The sequence below is a fragment of the Anopheles funestus genome, chromosome X (genome assembly GCF_943734845.2).
Source record: "Anopheles funestus chromosome X, idAnoFuneDA-416_04, whole genome shotgun sequence".
Classification (NCBI taxonomy): domain Eukaryota; kingdom Metazoa; phylum Arthropoda; class Insecta; order Diptera; family Culicidae; genus Anopheles; species Anopheles funestus.
The window spans coordinates 7,371,494-7,388,259 of NC_064597.1; the positions used below are offsets into that span (position 1 = coordinate 7,371,494).

Consider the following 16,766-nt stretch of genomic DNA (forward strand, 5'->3'; position numbering starts at 1 on the left):
TTAAATAATAATAGTTTTAATAAATTTTATAGTGATATAATGCTTGTTCTTTATGTAATATTAATTTAAATTTCTATTCAAAAATAAAAATAAACAATGTCCCATTATCTATGACCATTGCCTACCATTGAACGTGAGCAGTGAAAACGCTTGAACAGCCACGGAAAAAAACGCTTCGTGTTGGTGGAAAATTTGAATTTCACCCTCACACACGTCCTGCTGGGCACCCTCAGCAATGTTTTTTTGCCAACCATTCGCTGTGGTAAAGGAAGCGAACAAATGCCATAAATATGTTGTAAATAATTAACGTTATGTTTATTTCTGTGTTTTACATTTTTATATTGTGGGCAACCTTTGCCATATGCAGTATTGTGACGATGCTGTAGGCGGCAATGGAAGCGGAAGGGAATGGGAAGGGTTGGGGCGTGCCTGTGAGGGGGCAGGGTTCCAAAAATTCGTATTTGATGAACATGTTTTGTCACTACGCAGTGCTTCTTTCTTGGAATTCCCATAATCCTGGCTCAGATGTTTCATGGAAGTGAAACACCCGCTAGGGAACATCATTTTTCATTCTAATTTTCAACGATCCGGGACACTAACATGAGCTTTGCTTGTTGTTGCACTTTGTTAAATTTGTTATTTCTACTTTATTTGTACTATTGGAGTTTAAAGTAGGAAGAAATAAATTAAATCAAACACCTCCACTAGTAGTGTTTTCGCGCTAGAAACATTGGAGTATTAGAGTAGTAGTGTTAAACATCGATTGCTAGTGTTCAAGTAAGAAGTAGACAGGAGTTTATACTGCTTCCTCTCGTGTAGAGAAAGCGTTTGAAATACTTAATATCATACCAAATGGGGAATGTTAAAAAGATACAATAAATTTGAATCCATTAGCAAGGTTTTTTTGTTGTTATTCATAATGTACGGCATTAATTTATTGCTAATTTGAATTCACTTCTTGTTCATTTTATTTCCACATGTCGCTTTAATTTCTTACTGACATGGAAAGTAAAAGGAAAGGCAAAGATACCCCATGCATCACACCTCAGTCGAATGGACACGTCGTGCTGGATAGCGAAAGACATTTAACAGCGCAAAAACGATACACACACTGGTTTCAATGTGCAATGTGGCTTCATTTGAAACCCTGGGAAGCCAATACGCGTGTCGCCTGATCGTAATCGTGCACGCTTGCCGTTTTTGCCGGATTCGTGCGACACTACGATTAACCTGAGGCCGGGTAGGTGGGCCGGGTAACTTTATTTTTGGGGTGGTTTCACCGGCGATACAAAAGTGCGCAGCTGAATTGTAATCGTGTATCGTGATGCAATCGATTTCTGCATCGGGGTTGTAAAATTTTGTGCTCCCGCCCCCGAAAGCTTATGTCACCGGTTGGTTTGACGGCGAATGTCTCGATCCTAACGCGCACAATGATGGGATACAATTTAATAGATCAGGTTTTATTGATTCAGTGCGGCCAAAGGTTGTAAATGGAGACATTTTTGTTGGATAGCAGGACACTTTCCAAACAAAACAAAACGGATACATACATTCGGCAAACGGCATGTATTGCTGGAGATACTCCGATTCACAACGAACAATGTTGGGGGGGAAAGTGTTACGTGACGTGTGACTACTGTCACTAGCTGAAATTTCCAACGGAGTTAATTTTTTGTGGCAAGAAACAAGATACTGCCAATAGTGAAATTTAATTCCTTTTTTCTATTTTAAGATTGTAATTTTTCATGAATGAATTCGCAACCGTTAACGAGCTAGAAGTAAAATTAATTAAATCCTGGTCACGGCACCAAAAACAGAAATAAGCAATAATTTAGTTTAAAGGTGATTGTTTTTAAAGCTTAATGGACCTTTAACACCTCATAACGGCTTTGTCTTCAATCTAGATCGTATAAAGTGTTCGTCTCCCATGCACAACCTTACTAATTGCGTTTAATGTGGTTTATAAAATCATGTTTGATGCAGATCTCACCTCACAACGGGGTATGTACGGCTGCTGTAGGTGATCGATTACAATGTCAATAAAAATGCATATGCACCACACCGCTAGATGCTTCGTTCGCGTGTCCATTTTGCATGCAGCCGTAACCCTTTGGCCGTGGCGTATTCTCGCGTGCCTTGGATGCATAATACAGTTGCCGTAGGGTGGGCGAGATGTAAAATCTGCATCACCGAGCGTAAATGCATCGTGCGGACCCGGTCCACAAGTGCAAGTGCGTCGGTCATGGAGTTCGTACGACCGAGTGTTTCGGTTCGTGTACGGAATAGGTAAACCCGGCCCGAAGAGATTGTAAAATGCGTACGGCGCCCGGTACAACGATGGTTGTGGGTTGCCATTGGCAATGGAAGTGAACACAAGATTGCATAATTGTGGCTACAGGAGTGGTACAGAGTGTACTGAAAAAGGGTAGCAAAAGGTATGCAAGCTTGCTTGCTTTAGAACTTAAAGAAGTTGATTTTTTGCTATTTGATTGACGTATATTTCTTCAGTTACAACAGATGAAGCAAACAACAAAAAAAAAACACAATTTATGTCCCTTCATGCAGTTAAATGCAAATCGAAAGGGAAATATACAATTAACGAACGATTGAATCGATTAATTGATTTATTAATGCACCCCCTTCAGGTAAGTTGATGCATAATTTCTAAGTGTAATTGTGCGTGACAACAAATGGGGTTTTCGGTTAGAACCGTACCAAACCGTAGGCTATTTATTAATTGTGTTCAAAGATTCGAGTCATTAATAGATTATTGGTGGTTTCTCTTGTCAACTTGTGCCCAGCTCTTTGCCAAGCCATAGAAAATAACTTTACAGTGGTTAACATAAATATAAACGTAAGGATAAAATTATCTTTACAGTGTGAATAAATTCCTTTTTTATTTCACATTCACGAGTGCATTTATTTTTATTACACTAATGTAATGTTAGAATTTTAATATATAAAAAAAAATAATATACTTAAAAACGCTTTAACTGCCGCTACTCTGGCAATAGACAATAGCGTGTGAACTGTTCATTCAGCTCGCTGAACACGACCCAACACCATTATTGTCCATTCATTCGGTTCGGGACAGTTTTGCTAAGCCAAAGACGGGTGATGCGGGTGGCTTCGTGGCAAAAAAGGTAACGAGATTTGGTAATGTGAAGCACAGCGGGACACATCACCTGTCCCCCGTTTTCCCCTTGACCGCTCTTCGTTCGCACTCCATAATTATCTCATTAACGTTGCCCTTATCGAGGGTAAACGCTCTGTTTTTTTTTCTTCATGTATTATCATTATTTGCTTGAATCTTGACCCAACGTCCGTCACTTGAGGTTAGTAATTGTTAGGTCGTAATTGCACGTAATCGGTCAGCTTTTTTTTTCATTACCGTCCAAAATGGTTCGATTGGAGCACGTTTCCTTTTTTTCTTGCAGTTAGAAAAGACATAAAAATAAATTGATGGAATTTAACTTTTTTTTATTCATGTTAAACGACTTAGCCGTATTGATAAAATTTAACCTAAAATATATTTTTTTAAATAATTTTTTTTTGTATCAAATGTCAATCTTCAAGCTAAACTAACGGAAAGCAATAAATGCTAAGTAGCACAGTTGGGTAAACAACGTTTGACATTTGATGACTCATCCGTACGTGGTGAAGGCGTTAGTAGTAGTAGTGGTGGAAGTGATTGGAATAATATACACCTCCCCACCTTTTTGGCATTTTCTCTCTATCGACACCATGTTGCATATAGAGCAAACACACACACACATACGAGAAACCGTATCGGTCTAACTGTTGCACTCACAGTAGTTAGCTTTTCCTTGATGTGATGTGCTGTTCACCATATTTGTCGCATTTTCCCATCCAAGGTTTTTTTCCCGGTGTGGGAGTGCTACGTTATGCGGGATCTATTATTCATCCGAACGGTTTTGGTCTCGTTGGAAAAATCGTTTCCTTTTTTTGCTTGTTTTTTTTTTTATTCTTACCACAACTTTACTTCTTTTTGCTCGAACTTTTTTTTTGCTGTTGTTGCTATACTTCGAACCGTCTTTTGAATAAACGTGGGAAATGTTGAAAAGGAATAAAATAAAAAAAAACAACATCCACCAGACAATGATTGCTGATGGTAGAGGCAAAAGCATTCGATTGCTATGTTTGTCTGGAATGAAATCGTTCATGAAGGACGAAACAAAACATGTAAAACATTTGCATTTTTTGTTGTTGTCTGTGACTCCCATTACCGATCGAGCGCATCCTTGAAACGCACCCTCGTTCACACACATGTTTATCCCGAGTAAAAACTGAGCGAAAATATCTGTTTTTTTTTCTGCCCCGGGAAATGTGTTTTGATTCATTTCGGGACACACTCCCACTCATCCTCTCACTGTCCCGATACTGATCCTTGCCGTGCCGTGATCATGTTTCCAAGGTTTGACGAGGATGCCATTTTGATAGTGAGAAAATAAAAAAAAACCGCTACACCATTTTCATTCCTTTTTTTCGTTTTTTTGTTGCTTCTGCATATCGATTACCGAACCGTAGCCGGATGATTTTAATATTTATGGAGCAGTCGGGATTTTGGTGTGTTTGATTTATTGCTGGCAAATGGGTGCCAATGCGATGGCTCAATGAATAAGTAAATAATGGGCCCCCCCTTTGGGCGTCGGCCGGCGGTGGGGGGAATGAAATGTGCTTCGATAGCGACGTTTAGGTATTTAAAAGTGAAAGTATCAACCATGATTTATTAGATGCGTATGCAAACATTCATCTCGTTTGATGCGTTATGAAGCCATCAGCACCGTTTGCATATAGAACAGGGAAAATTTGTTTTCGTTTCGTAATGTGACTCAATTTACTGGATGAGTCTTTTCAACTTAAAATGCTTCAGCTGGTGCTATAATGGTGCTATAATTCAAAGACTAAATAACTCTGGACACTGGGACGATAAAATAGTAACGCATTCCGTAACGCATTGTAACGTAACACTTCCCGGTGTGGGTTTAATTCTTAACTTGATCATACCTTTTGTTTACTAAATCTGGAGAATCAATACAGCGTTAGTCAGATGATATGGTAATGTCATCCTCATTTACTGTAAAGTCTTTATGTGAAAAGGTAAACACAACTAAATGACATATTGAACAAGTATGATGACAAGGAGGGCAAGTACATTTTTTTGTAATAAATTTGTTCAAATTAGAGAAAATTTTCTTTAAATTCTTATTGAATCTTGAAAATTGAAAATTTAAGAGGAAAACAAACTAAATTAAATCTAAGAATTGATTTGTCTATCTATGCCAAGAAACATCATCAACTCTCCATTCTCGAATTGAACCTCCTCAAAACTTAATGATACTTTTGACCTAATTTTGCGTCCCTAAGCCACCCACAGTGTAATAAAGTGTTCGGTGGCAAACAAAAACACGAGCGTCTCATCTCTCTCAGGAGGTAGAAAGGAGTGATGAGCGTAATCTGCTCCCTAGCAGTGACTAGAACGATTGAGACCGTACGGTACCTTACATAATTTGAACGTCGCGAATGTTTGCTTCCTGCCTGTTTTACAGGCCACATGCTTTAAGGGTGGTTGTGGTTCACCGGAACATCGTTTGAAATTGTTGCCGAGTAGAATTTGTGCGAGCCGGTGGGTTTCTCGGTTACATCTAATATCGCAAGGCGGCGCTCAAGACAACGCCGGATCGACCTACTTTGTTCGTACGGCGTGACACGCGTCGTGCTGTTTTGCCCTTTTGGACGATCGGCAGTACTGGGTGCGCCCCCGGATTCAACTCCGGCATGGATACGGCAGAGAGAGAGGGAGAGAGAGTTGGGAGGTGGGAGTCACCAGTGCACGTGCACTTTGCACATCGATTTTGGTGCTGGTTTTGTACCGCCCGTTCGCAAAGTGAACGGAGGCTTAGCAAAAGGGTTTTGTGTGCGTGTTTTTTGCACTACTTCTTTTACTGTCCTCCTCTTCGCCCGACCGGTGTCTGTCTAGCAAAACAGACGAAAGTGAGTAGAAGGGAAGCGAAAGTAGGGGTTACTCACGTGCGGTTCGAACGAGCGCATTCGGTAGTTAGCCGCTAGCGGGCTGCCATTGTGGAACACACACAAAAAAGCCGGTTCTAGACGAAGGCGCACGTTGACCTCGGTGCGCTGGACGCGCTAGTCGCGCACGCAGGGCACGCCCTAGAGCGACATTGCGTGTGCGTATATTGCGTATAGAGGCGTCGCCCTGCCCGGAGACTGCAGCGGTGCAGTGATCTGATAACCCGCCAGCCAGGTTCGCCGGTTCACTTTCGTTCACATCTGGTTTTTGAATCTGGGGTGTCAAAAGTGAACGTAAAACTGCACTTAGATAAGTTCTTACACCTTTGTACCTGGGTGGATGAGATGCTGGTTGGAGAGTTGGAGACACAACCGGTCGTTGGGTGTATTCTGGGCATATGCACAAACCGTACCACTGTGGTGTTAGACGGGTAGAAGGGTGACGATTCGCTAGAAAGACGAACGCGGGGTATTCATCGCAAAAATTCTGCTGCACTGTATAAAAGATGCAGTTCGATAGGTTTGGCAGCATCAGTTCACCAGCTGAGTTCTTCGAGTGCATATACCAGCAGCCCGAACAGTCTTCAATCAACTCCAATCAACCAAATTTAAACTTCTAGCAAAAATGGCCTTCAAGGTAAGTGCCCAGGATAAATCCCAGGATTTAGACGTCAAACTCTCCAAACTTTCAAACAGTGGAAGAAGGAACTTTAAACAGTAGTGTACCTCAACCAGAATGCTCAAGGATGGTCAAGAATTGTCAAGAATTCAAAACCCTGGTGGAGAGTTTAATTCTCAGTGTTTGTGATTGGTGCCCAGTAGTGTACTCTAATGAAGACTTCGTTCGTCTCCTCAGTTTGTCATCCTTGCCGCGCTCGTCGCCGCCGTCAGCGCTGGTGGACCAGCTGCCTACTCGATTGCTGCACCGAGCGTCGACTACCACTCGGTTGGTGCTTCCCACGAGCACACCGTTAAGGGTCTGTACGGACAGAACGTACTGTCCCAGTACTCGAAGGCCGTTGACTCCGCACACTCGTCAGTCCGCGTGCACAGCTCTCGGCTGAGCAACGATGGATTCGCTTACGCACCGGCCGTTAAGTACGCCGCTCCGGCCTACGGTAAGTGTGTGAACTCGCTGCTCTTTGTACCTTTTTCCTGGAGAACCCACAGCTGTGGTCAGCACTCTACCAGATGTACGTGAACCAACTAACCGCAGTGTGGTCGATCTCTTCTTCCTACCCTCAGCTGCCCATTATGCCGCTCCCGCTGTCCACTACCCAGCTGCCGCACACTATGCCGCTCCGGCACACTACGCCGCACCCGCCGTCCATTACCCGGCCGCCCACTATGCCGCTCCCGCTGTCCACTACGCTGCCCATGCCCCGATCGTTAAGGCCGCCTACCCTGCTGCCCTTGCCTCCCCGCTTGCCTACAAGTGAGTAGTTTTTGGGCAATCCTTGAACCATTCGGATCTTCATTACATATGCATTTCACTCTGCGCATAGGGCTCCGCTGGCCGCTCCTGTAGCTGCCGTGCACGGTGGTTCGGTCGTACAGTTCGCCGGTCTCGGTGCCAGTTACGCCTGGTAAGAAGCCTTGACAACCTCCGCCGCCCCCAAAAAAACAAACCCCGGACTGATGGACGCAAAATGCGAGAGACGAAACAACGAGATATGCCGCTGGCAGGCAGTAGCAATAGCTTTACCATTAACAAAAGTCACACAAAGTCAACAGCAGCTTAGTACCTAAGTTCTTAGATTTGAACAAGCAATTTGAACGTTGCGAGCGAGTGAAGGAAGGATGCGAATAAATGCGGAAATGGCGCAGCAGTACGGTGCGCCGGACGTAAGGAAACTTTCACGTTGTTCTGGGGTTTCTTTCTTTTTCTTTTCTTTCGGGATGGAATGCTCACAAACCTTTACATACTGGTGTATTATTTTTTTCCCCCTTAACTTCATTTGAATTGTAAACAGGCAGTAACGTAAAAGGTATTTTAAAGTGTTTTCCCCCTTTTTCGTCCTTTGCTTCTGTAAACAAGCCGGGTAGGAAAATTTTGAACGATTTGAATGCCTGAGAAAGAATTCTAGCAAGAATTGATTAATTGTACATCACCAAGGCAAAACCCTGTTAGTCAGCGCAACAAAGGCAAGACTTGAGCGAAACTTTAACAGTAGCCGTCACTTCAAGAATCATTTGTCATCTTTAGTTCATTGAGCTTTAAATTTAAAACAACAGAAGTTTGGAGGTTGTTTTCGATGAACTGTAAAGGAATGTGTCACTAACAACCTTGTGGCCTTTAAAAACCTTTAAAAACGACCAATGTTTGCTTTGCCTTGAATTCGTTTCACTTAATGTCTTTTTTCTTGGTAAATAGGTTAATCATAGAACAATTGTTCGAGACGATAGATGGGGTAATAATGATAATTTAGAAAAGAATACATCCAGATTTAATACACGACAGATTCGGTACCAAATCTTAACATTACCTAATCTCCCTGGCTACTATCTCCTTGGAAACGTCAAACAGTATCAAGCCACCTGTTGACAGTTGTACTGTCAGTGCGCGCCTTTCGCACTACTACTAAGAACGCACGATTGACATTGATTAAAGCGAATGATGATGGGAAGTAGGAATTGTTTTTTTTCTTCGCACGGTGGAATCGAATTCGGATGCTCACTCAAGCGTTGGTGGGCGATAACAAGTAGAAAGAGAAAATAATATCAAATACGCAAAAAAAAAGAGAGCAATTTCCTTGATCGTCACACAACCACAATGTTTGATTCATGATGGTATAAGAATACTGTTTACACCATTCACTTACTTTCTTGTCCATTGACGAGCTTCTTGCTGACAATGGTGAAACTGTTGAGGGAAGCAAAAAAAAATAAATAAAAATAAGGCAGCATTTTAATTCCATTTGCCCGCGGGGCCCGGAAAGCACGGAAACGTTTCACTTGACAGCTAATTGTATAGCTGGCAGTGGGAAGTTCGTTTCGTGGGTGGGATTACTTAAGCGGAGCATGGGGACACAGGATGAATGGGAATAAAATTTAATCGTACTCAGCAAAAATTTTGGTCACCATTTCGCCTGCTACAACAAGTGGCGAACAAAAGCGCTCGGACGATGGTTTTGTAGCATCACCCATCTCCAGGAGTAAATACATTTTAGCTCAAGTGAGGCACCGGAAAATGTGCTCAAACTCCACAAAAACGGCGAACATCTAAAACGTTCGTGCTGGGGAAAGATTTGCATCCTAAATAAGCGAATGGTTGTCAAGTGAAAGACACATAAACGGAATAGGTTTATCTATAGCAAGAAGTTGCATTTGCTCCACCACGAGTCGGAATAGTAGAAAATCATCAAATGAACAGCTGGCTTTAAAATGCGTAAGAATTAATCAATTCAGGAAGTTAAATCATTCGACGATGAATTATAAACGAACTCATCCTCCGCCATGAAAATGGTTGGTGCTTTAACAACGGGCCGGTTCCAAACTTTGCCGCCACCATCGAAGCCAGAGCGATGAGCTACTCAGCTGCAAACGTACGATTATTTGCATGAGCTCGTTTTGTGCGTTTCATCTGCCAGAGCCCTTTCATCAGCTGGGTACAATCTGTTCATTAACCGATCTAACTCCCCAACACCAAAACAAAAAAAGAACAAGAGAAAGATCCCCAAAAAAAGGGGGGTTTTGTATCGATATCGGGTACGGAAACACGAGCAAATCTCCCATCCGATCTGGTGCCGGCATAAATTATGCAAAAACAGACAGTTTTGCAGCCTCCACCCTTACCCACCCGGCTGCCTCTTTCGTCCACGGTACCGGGGGTTTTGCTGTACCGTTTAAAATTGAACCACATTAAACTTGCAAGGATTATTTTGGAAGTCCCAGCAGAAGCTGAGGTGAAATGTTCTGGTCCTCTGCCCAACCATCTCCCCGCACCAAAAAAAAAACCGTGCGAAAGTGAAAACCGAACCTCAACCTTAAACCGCTTTCGTTGACAAAACGCACACTGGTCGTTTGCTGTGAGAAAATTGCTGAAAATAAAAAAATCAAACTTTAAATTTTGACGACAATTTTTACTTTTTTATCAAAGTCAAAATATTATAAAATCTAATCAACTACAGTGGAGCGCCGATTATCCGTGCTCATCGGGACTCCCCCCCCCCCCTTCCCGGATAAGCGAATATCACGGATAATAGGCACAACTCTTTTTATTGATAAAAAATGGTGTTTAATGTGTAAAGGGTAGACATTTTCCTTTTGTTTCGAATTTGAGCAAATTATATCATTCCCTATTGAAGCTTTTATTTCTTGCCGTCATCGGTTTTGCATTTCATATGTCAATTCACCTTCGGAACTGTCACGGATAATGGGACAGCCGGATAAAAGGTACACCGGATAATCGGCGCTCCATTGTATTTGAGTTTAACATAGCTAAATTATAATGCACTAGGCGTCTCCATCGTGCATTTTAAAATATTTTTTTTTGGGTTTATAGCATCATGGTTATTAATTTTATAGTAACTTAAATACTTTTGCAATGTTTTTTTTTCGTATTTTATTTTATTTCTTTCACATTTTTCCTAGAGCTTTCTAGCAGATAAAACGATTTTTTTGCCAATATTTTTTTTAACGAACCCACTGTGCGGTGAAAAGGGAAGATAAAGAGAGAAGGTCAAAAAAAGGAACCTCTCCGGGACGGGTGCGAGCAAGAATGGGGCAAATTTAAATGCAAACCAATACGCAAAGCTTCCTACGGTGGCATGTGTGTGTGTGTTTGGTCGGGTTGTGGTCGGGTGGCAGGGCGCGAACAGAAGAGCAAATCAAATAAGTTCACTGATCGAAGATGGGTAGAAATCATGCTGCAGTACCCTTCCATCTTATTTTACAGCTTTTCTCTTACGCTTTTTTTTTTATTTATTTATATATATATGTTTCTTGTACCGTTGCTTGTTTTGTCGTGACTGGTGACAACCATTCGGTGAAAGTCTGCCCTGATCGATCATCACCCGCAAGCGATAACACAAGGTATAAGGTTTTGTGTGTGGTTTATCCTTTAGCCTTCCCAATATCTCGTGACGTGCGTGACTTTCGCCCAGCCCGGAGAACCTTTGCTGTGGCTGCTTTACTTTCGTCTTTTTTTCGCCCCCGTCCCCGGACACCTTTATATGCTTCTTGGCTTTTTGCTTTATTTTTGCTTCGGTTAAAGCAAAGCAATGTAAGGTTGGGAGGGTTTAAATGTTCGATTATCGAAACACAGTCACGTTCGCACGGTTGCAGGAAGCAAAATAAAATCTGAAGCAAAAAGGAAAAAAGATGAAACAAAATAATAAAAGTACAAAACACAAAAAAAAACTCTCCGTTCGATGACTTAGTCGAGGGATGAATTTTAAAGGTTCCCACCAAAACGGACGGCATAATTCGCTCGACTTTCTATGCTGTTTACAACAAGAAGGAAAGACAAAATAGAAGAAAAAAAACGGAAAAATCATACATAACAGCGTGGTACACGTTTGGTGGCTTACCTTAAGCTTTTACGCGATAAACTAGCCGTAAAAGCAGAGAACCGAGTGGAAGACATCCCGTGCGGTACCCATCGGGGGTGATTCGAATTAAATTGAAAGTGAATTAACGTACCCGGAAATGCTTTGCTTCCAGTGCAGAGAAGTGGTTCTGAGGCACCCTGATCGATCGAGCAAGCCGCGTATCGAAACCATCTCGAATGGCTTTTATCCCTCCCACGCCCGAAAACCCGCAAACAAAAAACCGCATTTAAACAACCATTGTTTTGATGTCACCGAGTTTTTAACATCCCCACCCATTGTCGCGGCCGTGTGGCAGTCTTTCTGGCCGGCAGACATCTTCGCAAACGGGTGGGAGTAACCGTACGGGAATGTGTATTTAACCAGCAACCGGTATGGTTTCGAGACTTAGTTTCCGACACTTACGACACGCGCCATAGAAAGTGAAGTTGCTGTACAATTTGTTGTTTTAGACCGTCTTTTTCCCTACGTGTGAGAAATTCCGTGCTTGTGTGTGTGTTTGTTTTGTGAGAGTTTTATTCTAAAAAAGTTTCAAAATCAAAACACCGTTACGACAATGGCCACGATCAAATCGTGTTCGTGTCTAGTAGCGCTGTTGCTACTGCAACTGTCATCATCAGCGTACGCGCAGCTGTCATTCCACAACGATCCCTCCCAGAACAGCTTCTCGATCAAGCTGCCTGCCTTCCAGCAATCGTTCACGCGTTACTTCGGCAATCAACCGCAGGGTGCGCTGTTGCAACAACAGCAACAGCAGCAGCAACAACCGCTACAGCAACAAATTCCAAGCACCCTGGTAAGATCTCGATCCTAGTGAAGTTGTTATAACGATCAAATTGTGGTGCTAAATTGTATAACGAAAAATATCCAGCAATTCATTTTGAATAGTTCACCCCCAAAAAAACGGATTACTTTATTTACATTTTTACTAAAAAATGTGTTTAAATGTCACTTAAAACAAATTGCTATAAATATTTATAGCAACTTGGTGCAACATTATAGTAGTTTCTCATGTCTTTTTTCTATGTGAGTTACGAATGTAACGAGTCGCAACGCATCAACTGTTGATTGTTTTAATAGTAACGACTCATAATATACTACTTAGAGCAGGTCCCACCGGTGCAACATTATAGTAGTTTCTCATGTCTTTTTTTCTAGGTGTGTTACGAGTGTAACGAGTGGTAACGCATTAACTGTTGATTGTTTTAATAGTAACGACTCATAATATACTACTTAGAGCTGGTCCCACCGATGCAACATTATAGTAGTTTCTCATGTTTGTTTTTCTAAGTGCGTTACGAGTCGTAACGCATCAACTGTCAAACGTCTTAATAGTAACGACTCATACTATAGTACTTAGAGCTGGTCCCACCCATTAACTTCAAGTGTTTTTATCAGTTCTTTTATTCAATCATTCAACTCAATTAAAAAGAACCCCTTTTTATCCTTGCTAATAGAGAAAAAAAAGTCTTTTATCTTTCATCAATCAGATGAGCTCAATCCTTTTCGTCAAACTCGTTTTCAAAATAATCACTATCTGGCGATGAAATTGTTTAAGTGAAATGGTTAACGAGAATAAAATTGGATGTTGATTTGTCCAGGCATATCGTTAGGGCAGCCGGCGTACATTTCCAATCATGTCAACAACATGATTATAGAGACAAAATCATCCGAAACCGTTACCAGGCTGCTATCGTGCAGTAGTGTGACTGTCCCCTTTCGCAGGAGAATCCTTACGAATCCTTACAAAGCTGTGCATATTATCAAACACAGTAAAGTGGCTGCTTTTGAGTGTGCTCGTTACACTGTTCACTGAGCACGGGATGTACATCGTAAACAATATTCTGCAATGCCGGTTCCGATATCTAGTCACCGTTCCTGGACCTGGAGCAACAAACAAACAAAACAAGGGAGAAGTCCAGCTGTTAGTGTTCCCTTCACCGCAAGCAATAAGAAAACTCGCCCCCACCGGTTTTTTTATATTTATATTGACTATTTACGCTGCACTGACTGTGTACTTGGTTCGTCATATCCATCATCATTCTGCGGAATTGCATTAGCGGCAAATTGTACGCCCCTTCGGCAGTGGCCCACGCCCTGCTGCGCTTCTAATGCGAAAGAACAACAGGGTGGCATAAAATCGAAATAAATATCGATGCGACGTACCGATTGTTACTCAACAGAAAACAAAGGTGTAGTAAGCAATTGCTTGCAAAATGTACCGAGCAAAAAAGGTACAGAACTCTTTGTGTTGCTGCCAGCTTCGCTGGAGTAGTTTATTTGCTTCGCTTCTTCGTCGCACCTGGTTGAAAGTGTCTACTTAAATTTTATCTATTGTACACCGCCCCCCCTCCATCTATAGTGAATGTTTCAGTTCTACTGAATGTTCCAGTTCGCCGAAGAAGAAGTACCTGCTTCCTGGCGGGTTTTTTGTTGTCTTCTCTTTCCTTCCGCCTTCTTTCCATTTTAATGTCAGTTGCGTTACTTGCTACCGAGCAACAGCTCCTCCGCTTACCAGCCGACTGCATCCTTCTGGCCCTACAGCATCACAAGATGGCGCTCACCCAGATTACGAATGGTGCGACTCTTGGTTGCGTTCGTGTTCCGTGTATCCTGGGCCGCACCAGCCAAGGATAACGCAGCAACCGTAATCAAATGCACATTCATTTAGTTTCACCTTTCAGCGGTGCAACCAACAGCAGAAGGGATAGAGACATAAATAGGAACGAAGCGCGCCAAGCGCGTTTCCTTGTTTTCCGTCCCATTCTTCCACGTTGGCAAACCTGCTGCAGTTGACATATCACCGATCCACCGTCTTGGACCGGATGTCACCGGCACCGGTGCATAAATTGTCAATCTTCTCTCTACCAGCGTCGTGTCGACTACCTCGATATAACGCCGCTCCAAACTTTTACTAGCAAAAAAAGAAAGCAAAAAAAACCCCCAAAAAAAAGAAAATGGATGTTTCTCACTAATTCGTGGAGAATTCCATTGCAGCATTGCATTTTTGGGGAGGGGCGAGTTTGTTCATTGTGCCGTAGTTTTGGGTTGGGTGATATTTCACCACCGGAAATGAACCACCTTGTCAGTTTCCACCATTTCCACACCGCCCATCGGCTATTGATTGTAGATGTGTTCCAGAAGGGGCTTGCCGAAAATATGCTTCATTAATTAACATGCTCCTGTATCCCATGATAGGGAGAGCACACAAAAGAGTTGTGTCGTATTTCGTTACTGTTCAGGATTTTCGGGCACAGCCCGGGTTCCGGACAGCAAATGCTCGATATTGGGAGCCCTTAATTATCCATGCGTATTTGGTTGCTTTTGGGTAAGATATTCCATCCAATACGAGACTATTGCAAAGGTTGGATCTAAATAATTTTCCTAATTAATGCGAAAACATAGTAGAAAACATAAAACAAAGCATTACAGAAAACAAAGAAGCGCTGAACAGGATGAAGAGTTTTGGAAAAGTTTTAGGAAGAGAAAGGGAGAAGAAACAAAGCCTTTTTTGTTAATGATGTTGGACAAAAACCTTTTCTTTCACCAAACGCTTCTAGACGCATCCGTCACTCATCGGCAGTCAGGCACAGGCTTATCAGCAGCAGCAACAGCAACAGCAACCGTTGTATTATCAGCAGCCAGCAGCTCATCAGCAATCGCAGCAAGAGGGTCTAAATCGTTACGTGGCTCAGTTCCCGGATCAACCGCACTACACCGTCCAGGAGAACTACATTAATCCTAATATTCGTCTACGTCTGCAACAGCAGCGGCTTCTTCAGCAGCAACAGCAAACCAACAACTATCAAGGATTTACCCAGTCGATTCCTACTGGACAGGATGCGAGTGCCTACGCAACTCCCAACTCCCAGGTAAGCTCAAATAGACCTCAAGAGGACGTTTCTTTGTAACTCGTTTCCTGTACTCTCAATAGCAACAACAGCCACAGTACGAGTACGTCCAGCAGACTTCCGGTGGTTCGGATGCGCAACAGGACCAGACGGTTCAGCCACAGTATCAACCAGCAGCAGGACAGTTCGGTGTGCGAGGACATCAGCAACAGCCAGGTAGTGAGGGTGACTCCTCCACTACAGCAAAGCTGATCGGTGTTGCCTACTCTCCCTCCAACGAGGTGTCCCAGGTGAAGTTTAGCAGTGCCGGGCTGAAGTACAACTTCTAGAATACATGAGAATGAAGCAGTTTGCTTTTCGTTTAGTTAATTTTGGAGTGTTTAAAGAAAAAAATATATACTATTACTGTTCACAATAAAATTGCCTTATGTTATGTTACACTTGTGGGAAGTAGTGAGATGCCTGGTTTTTTTAAATTTATTTTAGTATCACAATTTTAACTTTCATTAAAGTTTCTTATTAAACGTCTTCTTAAAACTTGATACAAAGTTGCAAATTATATCTTTGCCATCTCAACCTCAAGAATGGCAAGTCTAGATCTTTGGGCGGTGGTGTATGTGATAAACGGCGCCGGTTCCACATGACAGGACTGGGTATCAAATCTCATCCAGACCGTCACCTTGTAGCAAGTAGTGATGGGTAAATCTTCAATTTTCCCGGAGTCGGAGTAATTATTCTGGAGTTACTCCGGAGTTAAATCCGGATTAATCGGGAGTAATCACTTCGGAGTATACTCCGGTTTTTATACTTCGGAGTTGGAGTGGATTCATGAATCCACTCCGGAGTTCCCATCGCTAGTAGCAAAGACTGACTATTAGTGATGGGTGAACTATAAATTTTGCCGGAGTCGGATCGGTCTTACTACGCCGCCAGCTGGAGTCCGAGTCGGAATGACTCCGGCAGAAGTGAGCCCATCACTAGTCGGACTCGATCGGACTCATTTGGACGCAATCGGACTCATCCGGACTCATCCGGATCCATTCGGACTCGATCGAACTCGGATTCGAATCCACTCCGGAGTTCCCATCGCTAGTAGCAGGGACTGACTATTAGTGACGGGTAAACTATAAATTTTTCCGGAGTCGGATCGGTCTTACTACGCCGCCAGCTGGAGTCCGAGTCGGAATGACTCCGGCAGAAGTGAGCCCATCACTAGTCGGACTCGATCGGACTCATTTGGACGCAATCGGACTCATCCGGACTCATCCGGATCCATTCGGACTCGATCGAACTCGATCGAACGGAGTCAACCGGA

The 16,766-nt window shown here is 42.7% G+C and overlaps 2 protein-coding genes across 2 annotated transcripts; both read left to right on the forward strand.

The window, feature by feature from the left end:
- The first annotated feature begins 6,572 nt into the window (after positions 1–6,572).
- On the forward strand, positions 6,573–7,905 carry LOC125761829 (pupal cuticle protein G1A). Its single transcript, XM_049423347.1, has 4 exons — positions 6,573–6,688; positions 6,908–7,169; positions 7,297–7,486; positions 7,557–7,905. The coding sequence occupies exons 1-4, from the start codon at positions 6,677–6,679 to the stop codon at positions 7,639–7,641; spliced, it is 549 nt and encodes a 182-aa protein (XP_049279304.1). The 5' UTR covers positions 6,573–6,676; the 3' UTR covers positions 7,642–7,905.
- Positions 7,906–11,896: 3,991 nt separating this feature from the next.
- On the forward strand, positions 11,897–15,885 carry LOC125761789 (adenylate cyclase, terminal-differentiation specific). Its single transcript, XM_049423276.1, has 3 exons — positions 11,897–12,396; positions 15,161–15,472; positions 15,535–15,885. Exons 1-3 carry the CDS (start codon positions 12,157–12,159, stop codon positions 15,778–15,780), a joined length of 798 nt encoding a protein of 265 aa, XP_049279233.1. The 5' UTR covers positions 11,897–12,156; the 3' UTR covers positions 15,781–15,885.
- The last annotated feature ends 881 nt before the right edge of the window (positions 15,886–16,766 follow it).